The sequence below is a fragment of the Pseudophryne corroboree genome, chromosome 6 (assembly GCF_028390025.1).
Source record: "Pseudophryne corroboree isolate aPseCor3 chromosome 6, aPseCor3.hap2, whole genome shotgun sequence".
Taxonomy (NCBI): Eukaryota; Metazoa; Chordata; class Amphibia; order Anura; family Myobatrachidae; genus Pseudophryne; species Pseudophryne corroboree.
Window position 1 is genome coordinate 483,302,733 of NC_086449.1, and position 24,746 is coordinate 483,327,478.

Genomic DNA, 24,746 nt, shown 5'->3' on the forward strand with positions numbered 1-24,746 from the left:
CCTATATATGCATTTTGGTTTTGTTGGTAGTTTGTCTCCCACTATGGGGTCCCGTTTTAGAATTCCCCAATGTTTTTTCAGGATTTTTTCTAGATCCCTAAATTGGCTATTATAGGACGTGATGAACGCCCATTCGAAGGGTGAGGTGTTGTTTTTTGACACTGTTCCTTTCTTCTGTAGGAGATCTCTCCTTTGCATCTTTCCCACTTTAGAAGTGGTATCTTTCACTTTATCCATTGGGTAGCCTGATGCTTCAAAATCTTTCTGCATCTCATTGGCCTGTTCTTCGAAAATTGGGGTCTCAGTGCAGTTTCTCCGCAGGCGTCTAATCTGTCCACAGGGGATAGAACCCAACCAATCCGCATGGTGGCAACTATTCTGCCTCAGATAGGCATTCGAATCGGTAGGTTTCCTATAATTTTTGGTATATAGTTTACCGTCTTTTGCATACACTGTTACATCTAGAAAATGCGTTTCTGTGTGGCTGCTTTCGAAAGTAAAAACTAAATTGATAGAGTTAAAATTAAGATAGCTATAAAAATCCTTTAGTGTGGATATGTCTCCCCTCCATATAAAAAACACATCATCTATGTATCTTACCCAGGACACCAGGTTCGCTCCAAAAGGGTTATTAGCCCAAATGTGTTTCTCTTCCCACGCCCCCATAAATAGATTGGCGTAACTCGGAGCGAACCTGGTGCCCATGGCCGTGCCAACCTTTTGAAGATAAAATGTGTCTTTAAAATGAAAATAGTTGTTGGTCAGAATAAACTGTACCCCTTCCTTTATAAAATTACATGTGCCTGTTGGCAGTTCACTTTTGTTTAGGGCCTCAGTTATAGCATTTAATCCGTCCTGGTGATCTATTATTGTGTATAATGATTTTACATCAGCTGTTACCATAATGTCAGTGTCGTTCCAGGGTATAGTCTCCAGGCAATTCAAGAAATCTGTAGTGTCCCTGAGGTGGGACCGATTTTTCAACACCAGAGGTTGTAGGTGGTAATCAAGGTATTCTGACAAATTCGAGGTTACCGAGTCGATCCCAGAGACAATTGGTCTCCCAGGTGGTTTTATGGGATCTTTATGTATTTTTGGTAAGATATATATGATGGGGATGACCGGTTCCTCATTATATATATACTTGTATTCACGCTCCTCCAAAATGTTTTGTTCCAGATATTTGTTTAGCATGGACTGTAATTTGTCCAGAATATCTTGTGTGGGGTCTTTTTTTAGTTTTGAATAGATACTGGGATCTTCCACTTGTCTGAGAACTTCATCTTCGTATAGCTCTTTACTGAGGATGACTACCCCTCCGCCTTTGTCGGCGGGTTTAATCACCAGGGTTGTATTCTCTTTTAGTTCTTTTAATGCTTGTCTTTCCTTCCAAGACATGTTGAAGTTGATCTTACTATTCTGGAGTTCCTTCAAATCTTGATGTACTAAATCGTAGAAAGTATCTATAAATTTACCCTTCATATATGTCGGGTAAAAGACCGATTTAGGTTTGAAGGGTGTGTTTCCTACCCTACTTGTAATGGAGGTCTCCTCTTCTTTATTTAGAAAAAAGCGTTTTAGAGTCAATTTCCTAATAAACTTGTTTAAGTCGATGAAGGTGGAGAATTTATTCATTGGGATGGAGGGGGCAAATTTTAGCCCTTTCTCCAAAACCGAGGTTTCCTCCTTAGTCAGGGTATGATCACTGAGGTTAAAGATTTTCACTTTACCTCCATTCCTGTCCTTCTCCGTCGTGGTATCAGTAGTTGATACTTTTTCTTTCTCTTTTCGGGATTTGGCTGTTGCTTTCTTCTTCTTTTTTATCCTTATTCTTCTTTTCCCTCCCCGGCAACCCCTCCTTGTTACGTATTTTTGTTGGTAAATCGGCCCCTTTCTAAAAAAGGAGACTTATCCTTTTGTAAATTCGGTGAATGTATGGATCTATTAGGTTTGGAAGCAGCGATCCTTCTTTCTTTGTAAGAGCCTAGTAATCTCGGGGGTGTGTCCTGTGTGTTGTCCCTTTCTTTTCTTGCCTGACACAAAAACAAGGTCTATCTGCACAAACGGGTTTCCATGGAAACAGGAAAGCCTAGACACGCCGAACGAATGAAAGACGCGAGACGCGGAAGCGGAAATGACGTCCGCACACGAACAGACTCATGGGAAATGTAGTCAGACGCGACTCACGATCCGCCTACGACAGCCGCACCGTTTCCATGGGAACGGAGACAACATCTTTACACGGAAGTGACGGCGGGGACAGAACGGCTTATGGGACATGTAGGTAAATCAATGTATAGAAGCCACCTGAGCCCGCCGCACTATGATTGGTTGAACATCTAGTTAAATAGAGGAAATAAGGAGAACGGAAATCATACCACTGGATGCCTTGAAAAAGACCCGCTGTAGAGGGTAGAAACGCGTTGGCTTGACTTATCCAGCACTGAGACCGGACTGGGAGATCCATTGCGGAGGTCCAGCAGTTGCAGAGCAGGAGGTGCCTATGGGAGACTGATTGAGATACACTCATACCTACTGGCTTCTGGTAATTGCACTTTATAGGACCTTCCATAAGGACGTTGTGATGCTGCTATAGGATTTTATGTGCTGCTATTTGAGATATATTCTTACATGCTGCTACAAGATTTTATATGTTACTTTGATGAATTATTAAATTGTTGTTTGATATTGTGCCAGCACTTGCACTTTATTTTCCAAACAGTGCTTCACTATATGCACTTTATATCTGCTTTTTCCTACTGGGGTTAACAACATTACCCTGGAGATCTGCAGGAAATAGGACTACAGACAACATTGGTTCCTTTAACATGCGCTTGGTTGTATGTATAGACACCACTTCTCTTCTTGCAGCCGTAGAATGAGCCTGCTGAATCGTGTTACAGATCCAGCGAGCAATAGTCTGCTTAGAAGCAGGAGCGCCAACCTTGTTGGCTGCATACAGGACAAACAGTGCCTCTATTTTCCTAACCCGAGCCGTCCTGGCTACATAAATTTTTAAGGCCCTGACTACATCAAGGGACTTGGAATCCTCCAAGTCACCCGTAGCCACAGGTACCACAACAGGTTGGTTCATATGAAACGATGAAACCACCTTAGGCAAAAATTGAGGACGAGTCCTCAATTCTGCTCTATCCACATGGAAAATCAGATAGGGGCTTTTGTGAGACAAAGCCGCCAATTCGGACACCCGCCTTGCAGATACCAAGGCCAACAATATGACGACCTTCCAAGTGAGAAATTTTAATTCAACCGTTTGAAGAGGTTCAAACCAGTGAGATTTTAGGAACTGTAACACCACGTTAAGGTCCCATGGTGCCACTGGGGGCACAAAAGGAGGCTGTATGTGCAGCACTCCCTTTACAAAAGTCTGGACTTCTGGGAGAGAAGCCAATTCCTTCTGAAAGAAAATTGATAGGGACGAAATCTGTACTTTAATGGAGCCTAATTTTAGGCCCATATCCACTCCTGTCTGTAGAAAGTGGAGAAAACGGCCCAGATGGAACTCTTCCGTAGGAGCATTCTTTGCTTCACACCAAGATACATACTTTCTCCAGATACGGTGATAATGTTTCGCCATCACCTCCTTCCTAGCCTTTATCAGAGTAGGGATGACTTCCTCCGGAATGCCTTTCCCAGCTAGGATTCGGTGTTCAACCGCCATGCCGTCAAACGTAACCGCGGTAAGTCTTGGAACACGCAGGGCCCCTGCTGCAACAGGTCCTCCCTAAGAGGAAGAGGCCACAGATCTTCTGTGAGCATTTCCTGAAGATCTGAATACCAGGCCCTTCGAGGCCAATCTGGAACAATGAGTATTGTCTGCACTCTTTTTCGTCTTATGATTCTCAATATCTTTGAGATGAGCGGAAGAGGAGGGAACACATAGACCGACTGAAACACCCACGGTGTCACCAGGGCGTCCACCGCTACTGCCTGAGGGTCCCTTGACCTGGCACAATACCTCCTAAGCTTCTTGTTGAGGCGCGACGCCATCATGTCTATTTGAGGAAGTCCCCAATGACTTGTTATCTCTGCAAAAACTTCTTGATGAAGTCCCCACTCTCCTGGATGGAGACCGTGTCTGCTGAGGAAGTCTGCTTCACAGTTGTCCACTCCCGGAATGAAGACTGCTGACAGAGCGCTTATATGATTTCCCGCCCAGCGAAGAATCCTGGTGGCTTCCGCCATTGCCACTCTGCTCCTTGTCCCGGCGGTTTACATGAGCCACGGCTGTGACGTTGTCTGATTGGATCAGAACCGGTAGGTCGCGAAGAAGATTCTCCGCTTGTCGTAGGCCGTTGTATATGGCCCTCAATTCCAGTACGTTGATGTGTAGACAAACCTCCTGGCTTGAGCATAGTCCCTGAAAATTTCTTCCTTGTGTGACTGCTCCCCATCCTCGGAGGCTCGCGTCCGTGATCACCAGAACCCAGTCTTGAATGCCGAACCTGCGACCCTCTAGAAGGTGAGCACTCTGCAGCCACCACAGGAGAGACACCCTGGCCCTGGGGGACAGGCTTATTTTCTGCTGAATGTGTAGATGGGACCCAGACCACTTGTCCAGAAGGTCCCACTGAAACGTCCTTGCATGGAACTTGCTGAAGGGGATGGCCTCGTAGGTCGCCACCATCTTTCCCAGTACTCGAGTGCATTGATGGACTGACACTTTTTTCGGTTTTAACAGGTCTCTGACCATGTTCTGGAGTTCCTGGGCTTTTTCCATCGGGAGAAAAACCCTCTTTTGTTCCGTGTCCAGAATCATGCCTAAGAAAGATAGCCGAGTCGTTGGAATCAACTGTGACTTTGGTAGATTTAGAATCCAGCCATGCTGCTGCAGCACTCTCAGGGAGAGCGACACGCTTTTGATCTTTCGATCTCGCCTTTATCAGGAGATCGTCCAAGTACAGGATAATTGTGACTCCCTGTCTGCGCAGGAGCACCATCATTTCCGCCATTACCTTGGTGAAAATCCTCCGGGCCGTGGAAAGCCCAAACGGCAATGTCTGAAACTGGTAATGACAGTCCTGTACAGCGAATCTCAGGTAGGCCTGACGAGGAGGATATATGGGGACATGAAGGTATGCATCCTTTATGTCTAGTGACGCCATAAAATCCCCCCTTCCAGGCTGGAGATAACTGCCCGGAGCGATTCCATCTTGAATTTGAACTTTTTTTAAGTACAGGTTTAGAGATTTTAAATTTAGAATGGGTCTGACCGAGCCATCCGGTTTCGGGACCACAAACAGGGTTGAATAGTACCCCTTCCCCTGTTGAACTAGGGGAACCTCGACAACCACTTGTTGCTGACACAGTTTTTGAATTGCAGCTAAAACGATCTCCCTTTCTGGGGAAGAAGCTGGTAAAGCCGATTTGATAAATCGGCGAGGAGGCACGTCTTCGAATTCCAGCATGTAGCCTTGGGATACAATTTCCATCGCCCAAGGATCCACGTCTGACTGAACCCAGACGTGGCTGAAGAGTCGGAGACGTGCTCCCACCGGTGCGGACTCCCTCAGTGGAGCCCCAGCGTCATGCGGTGGATTTAGTAGAAGCCGGGGAGGACTTCTGCTCCTGGGATCTAGCCGTAGCAGGCATTCTTTTCCCTCTACCCTTACCTCTGGCGAGGAAGGAAGAGTCCCGACCTCTACTGGACTTATGCGACCGAAAGGACTGCATCTGATATTGTGGTGTTTTCTTTTGCTGTGGGGGAACATAAGGTAAAAAAGTAGATTTACACGCGGTAGCTGTGGAAACCAGGTCCGCGAGACCTTCCCCAAATAAAACCTCACCCTTGTAAGGCAAAACTTCCATATGCCTCTTAGAGTCGGCATCACCCGTCCATTGGCGGGTCCACAGGGCTCGCCTAGCGGAAATCGCCATGGTGTTGGCTCTTGAACCTAGCAGCCCAACGTCTCTCGAAGCGTCTCTCATATATAAGACTGCGTCTTTAATGTGACCCAAGGTCAATAAAATGGTATCCCTATCTAGGGTATCAATGTCAGCTGACAAGGTATCTGCCCAAGCTGCTACAGCGCTACAAACCCAAGCTGACGCTATTGCCGTTCTGAGCAAGGCACCCGTATGCGTATAGATTGATTTTAAGGTAGTTTCCTGTCTGCGATCAGCAGGATCCTTGAGGGTTGCCGTGTCTGGAGACGGTAGCGCCACCTTTTTGGACAAGCGCGTTAAAGCCTTGTCGACCCTGGGCGAGGAGTCCCACCGTACCTTGTCCTGTGCTGGGAAAGGATACGCCATAAGAATTCTCTTGGGAATCTGCAGTTTCTTGTCTGGAGTTTCCCAAGCCTTTTCAAATAACGCGTTCAGCTCATGAGATGGGGGAAAGGTTACCTCAGGTTTCTTTTCCTTAAACATGCATACCCTCGTGTCAGGAACAGAGGGGTCATCTGTGATATGTAAAACATCTTTTATTGCAATAATCATATAATGAATACTTTTGGCCACCCTTGGGTGTAACCTTGCATCATCGTAGTCGACACTGGAGTCAGAATCCGTGTCTGCTACTTGGGACAGGGGACGTTTCTGAGACCCTGGAGGGCCCTGTGTTACAGCCAAAGCCATGGATTGACTCCCTGTCTTTTCTCTGGATTCTGCTTTGTCCAATCTCTTATGTAATAAAGACACATTTGCATTTAAAACATTCCACATATCCAGCCAATCAGGTGCCGGCGTCGCCGACGGAGACACCACAATCATCTGCTCCACATCCTCCTTAGATGAGCCTTCCGTCTCAGACATGCCGACACACACGTACCGGCACCCCCACACACTCAGGGATATATATATCTATGGAGACAGTCCCCCAATAAGGCCCTTTGGAGAGACAGAGAGAGAGTATGCCAGGACACCCCCAGCGCTACCAGACACTGGAATAAATCCCAGTCAGTACAGCGCTTTTACAAATATACTCACTGCGCCAAATAAATGTGCCCCCCCCTCTTTTTTATGCCCTCTGTACTTTGTTCAGCAGGGGAGAGTCCGGGGAGCCAGCTTCTCTGCAGCGTGCTGTGGATTAAATGGCGCTGGTTAGTGCTGAGGAATCAAGCTCCGCCCCCTCACCGGCGGGCTTCGATCCCGCTCAAATCTTTATACTGGCGGGGGTTTTATGCAATATACTGCCTCCGCAGTATATATCTATGCCAGTGTCCCTAGAGGTTTGTTAAATGCTGCCCAGGGCGCCCACCCTGCGCCCTGCACCCATACAGTGCCGCCAGTGTGTGTGTGTGTTGGGAGCAATGGCGCGCAGCGTTACCGCTGCGCGTTACCTCATAGAAGATCCGAAGTCTTCTGCTGCCTTTGAAGTCTTCTATCTTCTCATACTCACCCGGCTTCTATAGTCCGGCTCTGTGAGGAGGACGGTGGCGCGGCTCCAGGGCGAACGGCGAGGGGGAGACCTGCGTTCCGACCCTCTGGAGCTAATGGTGTCCAGTAGCCTAAGAAACAGAGCCTATCATTTAAGTAGGTCTGCTTCTCTCTCCTCAGTCCCACGATGCAGGGAGCCTGTTGCCAGCAGTGCTCCCTGAAAATAAAAAACCTAACAAAAGTCTTTTTTTCAGAGAAACTCAGTAGAGCTCCCCTGCAGTGCACCCACTCTCCTCTGGGCACAGGATCTAACTGGGGTCTGGAGGAGGGGCATAGAGGGAGGAGCCAGTGCACACCCATCTAAAGTTCTTTAGAGTGCCCATGTCTCCTGCGGAGCCCGTCTATACCCCATGGTCCTTACGGAATCCCCTGCAATCCTCTAGGACATAAGAGAAATAGAAATGATAGGTAGAATCTGATTGGTTGCCAGGGAAAACACTAACACATTTTTAGAAGCTTAAGTAAATTAATCCCTAATGGGGGGGGGGAATTACTAAAGCTTCTAAAATGACAAGCAGTGCTGTTTCTCATGGCAACCAATCAGAGTCAGGCTATCATTTCTAGAATGCAAAAGAGAAATAGCTGGATTCTGGCAACGCCATCACTTGTTTGAAGGTTCATGTATTAAGACACTTTAACACTTTTTTGGGCGTTCTCGATTAAAAAAAAAAAAAAGGATCAATGCTTATCTGTATTTATTAAAAAGCAGTCTTATAGGGAGATGTACTAAGCAGTGAAAAGAGTGGAGAAGTGAGCCAGTAGAGAAGTCTCCCACAGCAACCAATCAGCACTGAAGTAACTTTTATAATTTGCATACTATAGAATTATAAAGAGCTTCTCCACTGGCTCACTTCTCCACTCTTTTCACTGCTTAGTACATCTCCCCCATAGGTTTCTCTTAATACTGCCACAATACACAGCTGTGCCTCTGCAATACAGCTGTGTACGAGATCTCAGGAGAGGCAAGTTACCGAGGGGGTCATTCCGAGTTGATCGCACGCTGCAACGTTTTGCAGCCCGTGCGATCAACTAGACGCCGCCTATGGGGGAGTGTATTTTTGCATTGTAAGGCTGCGATCGCTTGTGCAGCCCTGCTATGCAAAAAAACGTTTTGTGTAGAACAAGACCAGTGTAAGAGTTACTTACCCTGTGCAATGAATCCAGCGTTGCAGGTCCCGGAATTGACGTCAGACATCCGCCCTCCAAACGCCTACGTTCGCCGCACCACTCCCAGAAAATGGTCAGTCGACACCCACATACGCCCTCTTCCGGTCAATCTCCTTGCGATCGGCTGTGCGAATGGATTCTTTGTTAAATCCTTCGCCCAGCAACGATCCGCTTTGTAGCTGAACGACGCGCCTGCGCATTACGGTGCATACGCATGCGCAGTAGTAACCTGTTCGCTGCGCTGCTAAAAACGGCAGCGAGCGATCAACTCGGAATGACCCCCCATAACACATAGCCAGGGAGTATTTAGAAAACTCTAAAGATGCATACACACTGTGCAAGAAAACAGACGATATTATTCATTTTCCCACTTCTGAGCGATATCGTTTGTAATATCGTCCAGTGTGTACACTACAAATAATGAACGATGCATGGTCCCGAGCAACGTTATCATCCCCTGCTGTCGGCTGTGACTGCAGCTCAATTTGAACTTAACATCCATAAAACTGCATGCATGGGCTGGCGGCGGCGTGACATCACTGAGCGATATCGTTAGATATCGCTCAATGTGTGCACACAATGTCGATGGCCCAGCCCGGAAATGGAAAACTAGGCAATATCGCTCCTGGAACAAACTGCATAAGTATGCACCTGATTTATCATCCGATCCGGTGGATTGGACGATATTTTGTACACATCGTCCAGTGTGTAGTCACTATATAATTAACTATGCATGTTCCCGCGGGTTGTTAACGATGTACAATATCTTTAGTTTTTACCTTAAAATCTAAAGATTTTAAGGTAGATTTAAAATATCATGTCGGGGGGGGGGGGGGGGGGGGATCTTGCATGTGCATCAGCAAGTGTGTACCCAGCCTAATGTTAATGGTGCCCACATACTAGAACGAGTGGTCTTCTGGTTGCCGAAAGTCGGGATCCCGGCGCTGGAATCCCGACACCCGGCATACCGACACATATTCTCCCTCGTGGGGGTCCACAACCCCCCTGGAGGGAGAATAAAATAGCGTGGCGAGCCCGCAAAGGGCTCATTTGCGCTCGCCACGCTGTCGGTATGCCAGCGGTCAGGCTCCCGGTGCCGGTATGCTGGTCGCCGGGAGCTCGGCCGCCGGCATACCATACTACACCCACTAGAGCGACTGACCAGATGCTGATCGGACGATGCATCGTTAGATACATCTAATGTGCAATAATACAAATGATTCGGTCAACATTGATTGATAGGACACCTTATCTTACCTTCAGGAGGGAAGATCAGAGCACGAGTCTAACAAGCAACGGGACCGCGCATCGGATCGTTATCGTTCAGGAATGCTGAATGATATGTCCTTTTCCAATTGATTTATCACTCAGATACTTCTAAATCGTTCCATTTTCCCGAAAATCGTTGTAACGTGTGAGCACATGTAAGGTGGCCATACACTAGACGATATTATGAGCGATTTGGACGTTTCTGACGGATCAGAATGACAAATCGTTCATAATACTGCAAATTGTTCAGTGTCTATGAATAACAATAATGATGTATGGTCCTGCGGGTTGTTGGTTGTATGTTCTGAGCTGCTGCAGGGAAGATCAAACAGCATACTTCTGGATGTTGCTACTCCTAAATCTTTTGCAAGATCCTGGACGATATCGTTTACAACATCGCTCAGTAGTGAGGCAGATGTATTCACCTGGAGAAGACATAAGGATGTGATAAACCAGTGATAAATGCAAGGTGATAAACACACCAGCCAATCAGCTCCAATATTCAAATTGACAGTTAGGAGCTGAGTGGGCTGGTGTGTTTATCACCTTGCACTTATCACTGGTTTATTACTTCCTTATGCCTTCTCCAGGATAACACATCTGCCCCAATATGTTTATGCCCGCCGTCGAGCAGCCCAGGCCGGGTGGGAACACACTAGGCCAGTGATGGCTAACCTTGACACTCCAACTGTTGTTGAACTACACATCCCAGCATGACCTGCATCAGTTTTAGCATGGCCAAATAGCAAAACTGATGCAGGGCATGCTGGGATGTGTAGTTCAACAACAGCTGGACTGTTAAGGTTAGCCATCACTGCACTAGGCGATATCGCTCACGGAGCACATCACTAATGCCATGTGTATCCACCTCTATGTGTATTGCACTATATCGTGAGTCAAGGACTGCCGGTGAGCTGCCAGGTAGTTCAAGGGAAATCATTAAGCTGGACTGCGGTAATGCTGGGTGCTAAGATAAAGGACATCTTGGTACATCTCCCCTTAAACTCTCGTATGAAAATCACTGATACAGAGCAGCGTGCAGCAGGGAACACATGCATCCCGTGGAGCTGCGATGTGTGTACTGTGCTGTACCTCCATAGCGTGCGCTGCTCCCGGCCTCTGCCATGCTTCCCCCACTTCCGCGAGTGGGAGGGAACACGCAAGGAGGAGGAGGGGTTGATGCGGGCATTTCTACACAACAACACACGGCTGGGCGGGGAGCTGCCAGTCACTCCCATCCCGTCCCCTCTACGTGGCTGCTCCGCACCTCCCCCTACAATGTAGCACTGGGTGTGTGACTAATATACAGGTGTACACTGTGCACCCTGTCTGCCACTATTCATTGCCACGGAGGGGGTGGCTCAGGCATAGTGGGCTGTGCTCCCCTGAGCCCGCCTCCCGCTGTGTCCCCGAAGAAGATGCTTCCTACGCAGCGCAGCTTGCCTGTGTACTACATGTCCCGGCGTCCTGTGCGGCGGCAGTAGCAGCAGCTCGAGCTCGCAGCGTTGGTCTCTTGGTTACCAGAACAATGAGCGGCCGGCAGCAGCAGCTTACGAGCCCGTGTGCGAGCTAGCCGTGTGAACGGCGCATGCGCCGGAGGTGCCCGGGTAGTAAGGGGCACACTAATGTCACACTGACTGACATATGTAGGGTTAGGGGGGCTGCAGGCACACACCTCAGCCGCTGACATTCCCCTACCCGCACACAGGTGCACACTGACACACACACAGCGCTGAGCCTCGTCACCTCACACACAGCTGTGTGTATGCGCACACATACCGCAGCAGCAGCGCAGGACACAGGCATGCCAGACGTGTGAGGGGCAGCTGACACCGGCATACCAGGGCGCCCATAGACGTGCCAGGACTGGAGCACGGCGCTTGGCACTAGTAGGAGCCGCACGGGGGCTCGGCGCTGAGGAGGAGGAAGGAACACAGCGCATTGTCTGACACACGCACACAGGCTGCTGTAGCCCGGCTCCCTTCCTGCCACTGACAGCAGCCGGAGAGGGGGCTCGTACACAAAGGCAGGATAGAGACGGTGGGGGGGAGGAAGCGGCCGCCTGGGCAGCAGCAGCAGAGGAGCAGCTCTCACACCGCAGGAGGAGGAGGGATGTGCGACTGCTCCTGATCCAGAGACACGCAGAACGCTGCAAACATGTGGATACCCACGGAGCACGAGAAATACGGCGTGGGTGAGTGGTCTGCCGAAAGTTTTCATCTTGTGTCGGCTCCTACCGCTGTGACACATCTGCCATTGCCCCCTGCTCGCTGGAGAGGTGCACAGCCCACCTGCCTGCTGACACACACACACACACCTGCACTGATTTGTGTCCGGCCTGTGTGTCGTTGCTAGTCATGTTATCTACACAGTCATGCATGGTTACCACTGTACGTATATATGTCTGTGATAGGCATACCGCTGTAATGAAAGCCTATAGCGCTTGGGATGTGCTATAGGGTGAATGTGTGCCTGCAGGGCATTGTATTGCATAGCATACAGTATGTTTTCTGCTCAGACCTGCTGGTGCATGATTGCTTCTTATTGGTTCTGACATACAATGGATGTTATTTGAATATAATGAGATCATGACATCTGCAATATATACATAATTATTCATTGTTCCATAGGTGGAAGTTTAGTACATGCGAAAACAAAGACACGGTCATACTGAGTTAGCTCCATGTCAACAAAGATGCATAGTTGTGCAAGGGTGATGGCAAATAAGAGGCTCGCTTTTAATTCCATAATTTATGTAAATTACCACTGACAATATGTAATTTGATATAATTGAATTAACATTTCTACTCCATAGTTGTTTGAAATAATAGCTGCTTTACTGAAGAGTCACTTCTTCTTTTTTTTTTTATCCAGGTGGCTAAAATATTGAATAGAATCTGTCATTTTAACATTTGTTTTCTGGTAAACTTGATTTTTACATATGTAAATTGTATTCTTGCTAATGTATCCGCGTGCTAATTTTAGGTTCCATCTGGTCTAATCCAATCTTAATGTTGTGTTTTGTTGATGTTAATCCTCTAGTACTGTGTGCTTTTAACATCCCGAGTGGTCATGTGCTATATAATTGTTCACTGACAGGTTTTCAGTGTTTTGTCATATTATTACTCCCTTTCAGATTTTGTACAGTATGGCCTTCAAAACAGTGCTTGATTTCATCCTTCAGAGGAGAAATTGTGTAGTTCTTATGTAGTAAAATACAATTCTCCATGATATCTAGGCTGTGGAAATGGAGAATTACTAACCGGTAAAAGCCCCTGTATCCAGGAGTTTCTTTGTATTGTTTCTCTGTTTGCCTTTCGTTGGTGCTTTTGTTTGTTTGTGCTGAGGGAAGTGTTGTGATTGTTGACATGATGTGAGGTCTGTTCCATGGGATGTCATTTACTAAGTCCCGCCTATCTCTCTCGGCAAATGGACCTCTCCGAGAAACCATCACAGGCATCCTTTGTACTTTGTGGCACATATTTCCAGAATATATTACTGCTTGCTTTAGCTGTGGAAACAATGGCTGTATATCAGTTTGCCAGTTCATGGCCCATTAACTTGTATGGCACCAAAGCGGTTAATCCTGTTGGAATATAATATACAGAAATCTTCACCATCCACTGCTCATTTCCTATGGACTTGCTGCCATCTGCCCTGGTTTCTCTCTGTCATTTTATGGTCTTTTTTTCAAATCAGTGACAGACCGTTTTGTTTAAAGATGAGCCATAAATTACTCTATACAAAAATAATACAATATTTTGAGCTGCTTGGTTTGGCAGGTTTTATTATTTTATTCAGAAGTATTTTGCATTACAAGCATTTTATTTGTTTTCAATTTATAAAACGCAAATAACAATAAAAATAAACCCAATAACCTAAACACATTTGGTAAATAAGCAGTTGTTGTCCTGGTACTGTAACCCCTATGAAGGAGCATGTTGTGCAGAACTCAAAATTCCAGATAAATGTGTTTAGTTTAATATCAGTAGTAAATAGTTCAGTTTGTACTTCATGTGATATCTTGGTTCAATACAGTTTGAAGTGTCATACTATCCTATAATTTTTCATGTACTGTAGTGTTCAAATTCATTTGTGTTAACATCTATGTACTGTATAGTGTTACTTGTTTTCATTTAGTTACTCAGGATGATGACTTGAGCATTATTATTGTTTATAAAGCCAAAAAATACTGTGCAGCGCTGTACATTGAAGGATTCATGAAACAAATAAGATACAGTGACATAAAACAGAACCGGATCATGCCCAGATGAGCCCCTCAATGGCCTGTATTGAATTCTCTGCTACTTGTAAATACCTGCATTAACAGTTTTCCTGACCAACTCTGTGAGTTGCGAAGGAGGTTGGGGATGATTGTGATGCGTTACCATTCTGACTGCACTTTGTGGCCATAGTCTGCAATTGAATCACCTTCTAAGACATTTCAGACCACCTGATACAAAATGAGGTGGACTAGCAATTATAGCTGCTGGATAGGAAAGTATGTCTTATTACAAGGCAGCAGTATTATCAGCAGCCAATAATAAAGCAGTCCATGGTGAATGGCATGTCTGTGCATAGTCTTGGTTGAGATGAGAATAGACAGCAGTAAGAGGAGACTTGAAAGAAGAATGTCACATTGTATTTAGGTAATGCAAAACATATGGCAATAATGGCATATGAGAAACAGCAGATAACCACACACTATGCAATTTAGCAAAGCTTAGCTGACCAGAATTTACTTATGCGTTTTGTCACAGAAACATGTGTGTTGTCATCCACTCGGATATTGAAACAGATCTGTCAAGTTTATCAGTAGGTACTTTTATAGGTAAGAGATGGCTATTTGTAAAGTAATGCTATCTGTGCAATTTTATTTCATATGAGATCGGAATTTGTTTCATTTCCTACTGCAGTCTTGCATGTTCTGTTTAAGGAATGGAGCTAAAACACTTTGTATTATTTATTGGATTGGCATGTGGAAAAGAAGCAGTTTAAATTGTGTTAATCGGAAGGAGCTGTCTTTGCCTTTGGTGCTGGTTTGTTACGCAGAATTATTCTATGGCAGATCAGCATGGTTTTCAGTATTGATAACATGAGTTGTACCTGATCAGAGGCCAGTTGAATGACAGACAAGTTCCTGATCTATTGTTTTTTATAAACCATGTTATCTGACTTATCTGTTATCCCAATCACCTCATCGTTTGGGAATTAAGACTAGATAATGATTGGGGGTTTAAATCTTGTGATTTAATCCAATTGAATTTTTAATTTAAGCTCTGTGACCCCTTATGTCACCTGCCTCTTAAAGGCAAATATATGTCACCAAATCATGTGGCAGCAACTCTGCGTATATGCGCTGGGGCTGCACTGCAGTGCCCCAGTATGTTTAATATGCTGCTGGCCTTTGTGGGCAGCGATAAGCAGATTTCCAGAAAACAACGCAGTGTCGGCCCTATTTTCTGGGCATTTTGAAGCCAGCGGTTACGTCTTCGGGAAGCTTCTTCACTGGCTCCAGCAGCATGATTTCTCTGGACATCCTCAGTAACCCAATGGTTACCCAGATGTCCGATTTCCACGCAGAGGGTCCCGATGCTGTCTCTTCGGACACAGCATTGGGCCAGACAAGCCTGCAATGGGCATCTATTTACTGTACTTAAGCTGCCCCCTGTGGCTTTAGCATAATTTAGCACAACAGCTGTATACAAAGTTGCAGGGACTGTGCTACAGCACCCACCTCTGAATCAGACCCTCTACGCTTAAAAACATGCATTCGTGGTCAAAAGGTGCAGTTATTTAGACCAAACACCAAAGTGGAACTGAAAAGTGATCTACGTGTTTTTGAAAATGGAATTATGATTGGTGCCAGACAGGGTGGATTGAATATCAGAAACTGCTGACCTCCTGGGAATGTCACTCACAAAACTCGCTAGTGGCTGCAGAGAATGGTGCTTAAAACATCCAGTAGGTGGCAGATCTGTGGGTGAAAGCACCTTGGTATTGCGAGAGGTCTAATGAAAATGTTCAAACTGGTTGAAGTGGAAAGGAAGATAATTAAAATTGTATAGTAGCATGCAGAATAGCTTCTCTGAATGCACATCACATCAAACCTTGAAGTGGATGGCTTGCAACAGCGGACCACCCCAGCTTCCATTGCTGTCAGCTTAAAATAAGAAACTGAGCCCTCAATGGGCACAGGCTTAACAAAGCTGGACAGCTGATGTTTGAAAATACAGTATGTCACTTGTTCTCACGAAAGCTGATTTTTTTTTCCTCTGCCAGATATGTATTGCCAGAAATAGGTTTAAAACAAACACAAAAAAAAAAATGTCAGTCCACGGATCCTTCCTGCCTTGTGTTAATGGTTCAGTTTAGTTGTGGATGTGTAGCTGTTCGGGGAATGTTTACTTTGCACACATTAGGCTCCTTGATATGAATTGAGCATGTAAATTCCACAGCCTACCTCAGTATTGCTGATCATGTTCCTCCCTTTATGGCTACAGTCTACCCATCTTCTAATTCAGAGGTTCTCAAATGCGGTCTTCAAGACACCCCCCAATGTTCCAGGTTTTAGGTATAGTCATGGTTCAGCACAGATGGTTAAACCGAATTGACTGAAGTGCTAATTAAGTCACCTGTGGCCAAGCATGGATAAACTTAAAACCTGGACCATTGGGGTGCATTGAGGACCGCGTTTGAGAGCCTCTGTTCTAATGGCTAAGAGGGTTATTCAGCTTAGCAATGCGACCACAATAACCCCGTTTCCGGTGACGATGCACAGGTCCCATCCTGCGCGACCAGCCAATGCGATCTAATCACATTGGCTATGAATGACTCTAAATGACAGGCAGAGGCGTTCGCGGGGTAGGTGGGGGCGGCGCGGGCAAAACAGGGGCAGTGCGGCATGTTTTGATGTGGCTGCAAGATGTCATATGCAGCCGCTCTGATGAGAAAAATGGTGGATGACCGCCTGCATAATCAGCCTAGCTGCAGGGGGGCGTCTGCAGCGCTCACAGCCGCTGGGCAGGCCATTCTGCATGCTGTGTGGCCTTGCCTTGCGATGGGCGGTCCCCAGCATGTGAAAGAAAAGATTGCAGATTCAGCTTTTTGGCAAAAACTGCAATCCGTACTGAATAACCCTCTAATTTCATAAGGATAGCAAAGCATACCTCATTGAATTCCTCTTTCTCCAGTGGCCTCCACTGTCACCAGATGTAAGGCACAATTGTGAAACTGACAAATCTGCAGCAGCTGTGTGATACTATAGATTGTAAGTCTGCAAGCAGGGCCGTCTAACCTCTGTCTGTTTATTACTCAGTCTTTCTTTACTATTTTTTCCAAGTTGTAAAGTGCAACAGAATATTAGCGCTATATAAGTAACTGTTAATAAATAAAGGGGACACAAATACAAAAGACAACAAACACTGGTGTAACTGATAGTTCAAGAGGAAGAACTAGTGGACGAGAGCTCTGCCCTGACGCTTACATTCTAATCCAATGGATAAATTAGGGGGTATTTCAAGGTGCAAATCCATTTGCATTTTAAAGTTGCTGTTTTATCTAAGTAATGAATGCTCTTTATGATTTATTATTTTGTGTAGTAATGACTGAAATGCTAAATGATCAGTTAAAATGTAACGCTTTTATCCAGTCATGGCAGTTTTCCTTTGTGACATTTTTTATTTTTGTAATTTTACTAGTTAGGTATCGCTCCTCTAGAGGGGAAGCAGTCAGGATCCTGGCTGTTGGGATCCTGGCAGACAGAATCCTGACACTGGAATCCTGACCCTATTCTGAATACCGACACCGGCATCCAGAATGGGTGCACCATCTCAGTGCTGGAATCCCGACATCCAGGATGCTGAACAAAGACACACCGCGTTGTGGGGAGGTAAGCCGCTGGGGGTTAGGGTTAAGCTGCATCCCGGGGTTAGGCACCCCCCTCGGTTGGTTTGGGTTACGCTGCAGGGGGGGGGGGGGGGGGGTGAGTGTTATGTTTAGGTACTGGGGACAGGGTGGGGTATTTTTAGGCACCTCCGGGGGGCAGTTAGGGGGTGGGGAGAGAGGAGAACACCCCTTACTCTCCCCTGCCGGCTTTTTCACCAGTGGGTTCCTGGCGTCGGTGTTACAAATGCCGGGGTTCCGTACCCCAGGATTTCATACAGAACCCCTCCAGATTGTGACGTTAGCTGTTGTATATCTACAAAAGCAGATACACATGTAGATAGTTAATACATGGACCAGCTACTATTGGTACTCTTCCTGTCACGTGGCACATTCCATCCTTTTCTGTCACATGCCAATACTGCCCGAAAATGGGCATGACTAGGCTTATTATTAGTTCTTTAAATATTTTTTCACAAAATTACTGCAGGTACAAACTTCTAGTTGTCATTTCTCTGACGTCCTAGTGGATGCTGGGAACTCCGTAAGGACCATGGGGAACAGCGGCTCCGCAGGAGACTGGGCACAAAAGTAAAGCTTTAGGACTACCTGGTGTGCACTGGCTCCTCCCCCTATGACCCTCCTCCAAGCCCCAGTTAGATTTTTGTGCCTGAACGAGAAGGGTGCACACTAGGGGCTCTCCTGAGCTGCTTAGTGAAAAGTTTAGTTTTAGGTTTTTTATTTTCAGTGAGACCTGCTGGCAACAGGCTCACTGCATCGAGGGACTAAGGGGAGAAGAAGCGAACTCACCTGCGTGCAGAGTGGATTGGGCTTCTTAGGCTACTGGACACCATTAGCTCCAGAGGGATCAAACACAGGCCCAGCCATGGAGTCCGGTCCCAGAGCCGCGCCGCCGGCCCCCTTACAGAGCCAGAAGCAAGAAGAGGTCCGGAAAATCGGCGGCAGAAGACATCCTGTCTTCACCAAGGTAGCGCACAGCACTGCAGCTGTGCGCCATTGCTCCTCAGCACACTTCACACTTCGGTCACTGAGGGTGCAGGGCGCTAGGGGGGGGCGCCCTGAGCAGCAATAAAAACACCTTGGCTGGCGAAAATACATCACATATAGCCCCCAGGGCTATATGGATGAATTTTAACCCCTGCCAGATTACACTGAAAAACGGGAGAAAAGGCCGCCGATAAGGGGGCGGAGCCTATCTCCTCAGCACACTGGCGCCATTTTCCCTCACAGCTCCGTTGGAGGGAAGCTCCCTGGCTCTCCCCTGCAGTCACTACACTACAGAAAGGGTTAAAAAAGAGAGGGGGGCACTAATTAGGCGCAGTATAAACAATACAGCAGCTATAAGGGGAAAAACACTTATATAAGGTTATCCCTGTATATATATAGCGCTCTGGTGTGTGCTGGCAAACTCTCCCTCTGTCTCCCCAAAGGGCTAGTGGGGTCCTGTCCTCTATCAGAGCATTCCCTGTGTGTGTGCTGTGTGTCGGTACGTTTGTGTCGACATGTATGAGGAGGAAAATGATGTGGAGGCTGAGCAAATTGCCTGTAATAGGGATGTCACCCCCTAGGGGGTCGACACCTGAGTGGATGAACTGCTGGAAGGAATTACATGACAGTGTCAGCTCTTTACAAAAGACAGTGATTGACATGAGACAGCCGGCTACTCAGCTTGTGCCTGTCCAGACGTCTCATAGGCCGTCAGGGGCTCTAAAGCGCCCGTTACCTCAGATGGCAAATACAGACGCCGACACGGATACTGACTCCAGTGTCGACGGTGAAGAGACAAATATGACTTCCAGTAGGGCCACACGTTACATGATTGAGGCAATGGAAAATGTTTTACACATTTCTGATAATACGAGTACCACCAATAGGGGTATTATGTTCAGTGAGGAAAAACTACCTGTAGTTTTCCTGAATCTGAGAAATTAAATGAGGTGTGTGATGAAGCGTGGGTTTCCCCCGATAAAAAACTGATAATTTCTAAAAAGTTATTGGCATATATCCTTTCCCGCCAGAGGTTAGGGTGCGTTGGGAAACACCCCCTAGGGGGGATAAAGCGCTCACACGCTTGTCAAAACAAGGGCTCTACCCTCTCCTGAGATGGCCGCCCTTAAGGATCCTGCTGATAGAAAGCAGGAGGGTATCCTAAAATGTATTTACACACATACTGGTGTTATACTGCGACCAGCAATCACCTCAGCCTGGATGTGCAGTGCTGGGTTGGCGTGGTCGGATTCCCTGACTGAAAATATTGATACCCTAGATAGGGACAGTATATTATTGCCTGTAGAGCATTTAAAAGATGCATTTCTATATATGTGTGATGCACAGCGGGATATTTGCCGACTGGCATCAAGAGTAAGTGCGCTGTCCATTTCTGCCAGAAGAGGGTTATGGACACGACAGTGGTCAGGTGATGCGGATTCCAAATGGCATATGGAAGTATTGCCTTATAAAGGGGAGGAGTTATTTGGGGTCGGTCTTTCAGACCTGGTGGCCACGGCAACAGCTGGGAAATCCACGTTTTTACCCCAGGTCGCCTCTCAACATAAGAAGACTCCGTATTATCAGGCGCAGTCCTTTCGTTCCCATAAGGGCACGTGGGCAAAAGGTTCCTCATTTCTGCCCCGTGACAGAGGGAGAGGGAAACGGCTGCAGAAATCAGCCAGTTCCCAGGAACAGAAGCCCTCTCCCGCCTCTGCCAAGCCCTCAGCATGACGCTGGGGCTTTACAAGCAGACAGGGAGGCAGTGTTGGAAGCCATTCACAAGCTGTATTCCCAGCAGGTGATAATTAAGGTACCCCTCCTGCAACAGGGAACGGGGTATTATTCCACACTGTTGTGGTACCGAAGCCGGACGGCTCGGTGAGACCGATTTTAAATCTAAAATCTTTGAACACTTACATACAGAGGTTCAAATTCAAGAGAAGGGGACTACATGGTGTCTCTGGACATCAAGGATGCTTACCTTCATGTCCAAATTTACCCTTCTCACCAAGGGTACCTCAGGTGTGTGGTACAGAACTGTCACTATCCGTTTCAGACGCTGCCGTTTGGATGGTCCACGGCACCCCGGGTCTTTACCAAGGTAATGGCCGAAATGATGATACTCCTTCGAAGGAAGGGAGTTTTAGTTATCCCTTACTTGGACGATCTCCTGATAAGGGTAAGATCCTGGGAACAGTTGAAGGTCGGTGTAGCACTATCTCAGGTAGTGTTGCGACAGCACGATTGGATTCTCAATATTCCTAAATCGCAGCTGGTTCCGACGACTCGTCTTCTGTTCCTAGGGATGATTCTGGACACAGTTCAGAAAAAGGTGTTTCTCCCGGAGGAGAGAGCCAGGGAGTTATCCGAGCTAGTCAGGAACCTCCTAAAACCGAGCCAAGTCTCAGTGCATCAATGCACAAGGGTTCTGGGAAAAATGGTAGCTTCCTACGAAGCAAAGCCATTCGGCAGATTCCACGCAAGAACTTTCCAGTGGGACCTGCTGGACAAATGGTCCGGGTCGCATCTTAAGATGCATCAGCGGATAACCTGGTCACCAAGGACAAGGGTGTCCCTCCTGTGGTGGTTGCAGAGTGCTCATCTTCTAGAGGGCCGCAGAGTCGGCATTCAGGACTGGGTCCTGGTGACCACGGATGCCAGCCTGCGAGGCTGGGGAGCACACACAGGGAAGAAATTTCCAGGGCTTATGGTCAAGCCTGGAGACATCATTTCACATAAATAACCTGGAGCTAAGGGCCATTTACAATGCTCTCAGCTTAGCAAGACCTCTGCTTCAAGGTCAGCCGGTGTTGATCCAGTCGGACAACATCACGGCAGTCACCCATGTAAACAGACAGGGTGGCACAAGAAGCAGTCAATGGCAGAAGCTGCAAGGATTCTTCGCTGGGCGGAAAATCATGGGATAGCACTGTCAGCAGTATTCATTCCGGGAGTGGACAACTGGGAAGCGGACTTCCTCAGCAGGCACGGCCTCCACCCGGGTGAGTGGGGACTTCACCCAGAAGTCTTCCACATGATTGTAAACCATTGGGAAAAACCAAAGGTGGACATGATGGCGTCCCGCCTAAACAAAAAATTGGACAGGTATTGCGCCAGGTCGAGGGACCCTCAGGCAATAGCTGTGGACGCTCTGGTAACACCGTGGGTGTACCAGTCAGTGTATGTGTTCCCTCCTCTTCCTCTCATACCAAAAGTACTGAGAATTATAAGACGGAGGGGAGTAAGAACTATACTCGTGGCTCCGGATTGGCCAAGAAGGACTTGGTACCCGGAACTTCAAGAGATGCTCACGGAGGACCCGTGGCCTCTACCTCTAAGAAGGGACCTGCTCCAGCAAGGACCCTGTCTGTTCCAAGACTTACCGCGGCTGCGTTTAACGGCAGGGCGGTTGAACGCCGGATCCTGAAGGAAAAAGGCATTCCGGATGAAGTCATCCCTACCCTAATCAAGCCAGGAAGGATGTAACCGCAAAGCATTATCACCGCATTTGGCGAAAATATGTTGCGGGGTGCGAGGCCAGTAAGGCCCCGATGGAGGAATTTTCAACTAGGTCGATTCCTGCATTTCCTGTAAACAGGAGTGTCTATGTGCCTAAAATTGGGGTCCATTAAGGTTCAAATTTCGGCCCTGTCAATTTTCTTCCAGAAAGAACTAACTTCAGTTCCTGAAGTTCAGACGTTTTGTAAAAGGGGTACTGCATATACAGCCTCCTTTTGTGCCTCCAGTGGCACCTTGGGATCTCAATGTAGTTTTGGGGTTCCTAAAGTCACATTGGTTTGAACCACTTGAATCTGTGGAGTTAAAATATCTCACATGGAAAGTGGTCATGTTGTTGGCCCTGGCCTCGGCCAGGCGCGTGTCAGAATTGGGGGCTTTATCCTGTAAAGGCCCTTATCTGATCTTCCAGACAGGGCGGAATTGAGGACTCATCCTCAATTTCTCCCTAAGGTGTTTTCAACGTTTCACGTGAACCAGCCTATTGTGGTACCTGCGGCTACTAGGGACTTGGAGGACTCCAAGTTGCTGGACGTAGTCAGGGCCCTGAAAATATATGTTTCCAGGACGGCTGGAGTCAGAAAATCTGACTCGCTGTTTATCCTGTATGCACCCAACAAGCTGGGTGCTCCTGCTTCTAAGCAGACTATTGCTCGTTGGATTTGTAGCACAATTCAGCTTGCACATTCTGTGGCAGGCCTGCCACAGCCAAAATCTGTAAAAGCCCATTCCACACGGAAAGTGGGCTCATCTTGGGCGACTGCCCGAGGGGTCTCGGCTTTACAACTTTGCCGAGCAGCTACTTGGTCAGGGGCAAACACGTTTGCTAAATTCTACAAATTTGATACCCTGGCTGAGGAGGACCTGGAGTTCTTTCATTCGGTGCTGCAGAGTCATCCGCACTCTCCCGCCCGTTTGGGAGCTTTGGTATAATCCCCATGGTCCTTACGGAGTTCCCAGCATCCACTAGGACGTCAGAGAAAATAAGAATTTACTTACCGATAATTCTATTTCTCATAGTCCGTAGTGGATGCTGGGCGCCCATCCCAAGTGCGGATTGTCTGCAATACTTGTACATAGTTATTGTTACAAAAATCGGGTTTTGTGGTTGTGAGCCATCTTTCCAGAGGCTCCTCTGTTATCATGCTGTTAACTGGATTCAGATCACAGGTTGTACGGTGTGATCGGTGTGGCTGGTATGAGTCTTACCCGGGATTCATAAATCCTTCCTTATTGTGTACGCTCGTCCGGGCACAGTATCCTAACTGAGGCTTGGAGGAGGGTCATAGGGGGAGGAGCCAGTGCACACCAGGTAGTCCTAAAGCTTTACTTTTGTGCCCAGTCTCCTGCGGAGCCGCTGTTCCCCATGGTCCTTACGGAGTTCCCAGCATCCACTACGGACTATGAGAAATAGAATTATCGGTAAGTAAATTCTTATTTTTGAAGTATAACCTCAAAATTCTGATACAACTTAAACTTAAAGATTTGTACTAAACAAGAAGCTGTTTTACAAAGAGAAAAGTGAGCCTATCATAACAAGATACAGATTTGTCCTCTTACATCTTTGCTCCGTGTTGCACAAGTCTCATTACACATAATGCGTGAGTGCCTCGTGGCTCTATAGCGCTGAGCGTCTTTTTTGTGTTTTTCCCTGCAAAAATGCATCTTATTCACAAAGTAATGCAAAAGGACGCACATTCAGCTCTTGCTGATTAAAATGATATGCAGCATGCCTATCTATATTCTGTGTGTGACTGCGACTATGTTTGCATAATGCATTTTGAATGCAGATACAGCTGCAATTACACAGAGAATATACTCAAGCTGCATATCATTTTAATTAGCAGGATCTGCTTGTGCGTCATATTGCATTACTTTGTGACTAAGACATATTGTTTGTGTGAAAAAATGCAAAAAAATTGCTTGGTGCTACGGAGTCCCACCACAGCATGGTGCGACTTGAAGGGCTGTTTAGCGTGGCTGCCGAAAGGCTGTAAAGCAGAAAATTCTAGAGCCGTCAATGCCTAATTCACCACCACAATTATGAAATTCCTTATGCTACTCCCCAAAGAAAGGGAAAAGTGGTTAAGAAGGTCTTACGGTCACTTCCTTCAAGCACCAGATAGATCCGATGTGTAGTAAAAGAATTAGCAAAAACACATGGGGCCACTCTCACACGTGTGGAAGTTGGCCAGTTTTACCAGAGAGATAATGTAGAGGCATTCTCCTGTGAGTACAGTGAAACAAAGCAATGAAAAGATAACGTTTCAGAAGAGATTTATGAACACTACAATAGCAGAGGCATACCAGATATTCAAGAAAGAAAATACAGATGCAAAAGTGCGAAAATCCTTTTTGTCACTTAAACCCAAGTTTGTCCTTCCTGTTGCTTATGCCGTTAACACAAAAACATAAATTTGCTACTGACTGCTCTGACAGAAATGTACGATGACAATCCTCAACTATATTCATTCACTGGATTAAACATTAGTAATATTTCA

General features: G+C 46.8%; 2 protein-coding genes across 5 annotated transcripts in view; one reads left to right on the plus strand and one right to left on the minus strand.

The window, feature by feature from the left end:
* Positions 1 to 11,186, minus strand: part of ZNF277 (zinc finger protein 277) — a 302,550-nt gene extending 291,364 nt beyond the window's left edge. The window contains exon 1 of one of the 3 annotated variants that reach the window (XM_063927283.1): positions 10,927 to 11,186. In XM_063927283.1, coding sequence (XP_063783353.1) covers positions 10,927 to 11,072 — 146 coding nt within the window. In that variant the 5' untranslated portion in view covers positions 11,073 to 11,186. Of the gene's footprint in view, positions 1 to 9,822; positions 10,240 to 10,926 lie in introns of those variants that run through there. The other 2 variants (XM_063927282.1, XM_063927284.1) reach the window with 2 other exon arrangements.
* A 60-nt stretch (positions 11,187 to 11,246) lies between these two features.
* DOCK4 (dedicator of cytokinesis 4) overlaps positions 11,247 to 24,746 on the plus strand; it is an 803,151-nt gene continuing 789,651 nt past the window's right edge. For both annotated transcript variants that reach the window (XM_063927278.1, XM_063927279.1), the window contains exon 1: positions 11,247 to 12,028. In XM_063927278.1, coding sequence (XP_063783348.1) covers positions 11,992 to 12,028 — 37 coding nt within the window. In that variant the 5' untranslated portion in view covers positions 11,247 to 11,991. The remainder of the gene's footprint in view (positions 12,029 to 24,746) is intronic.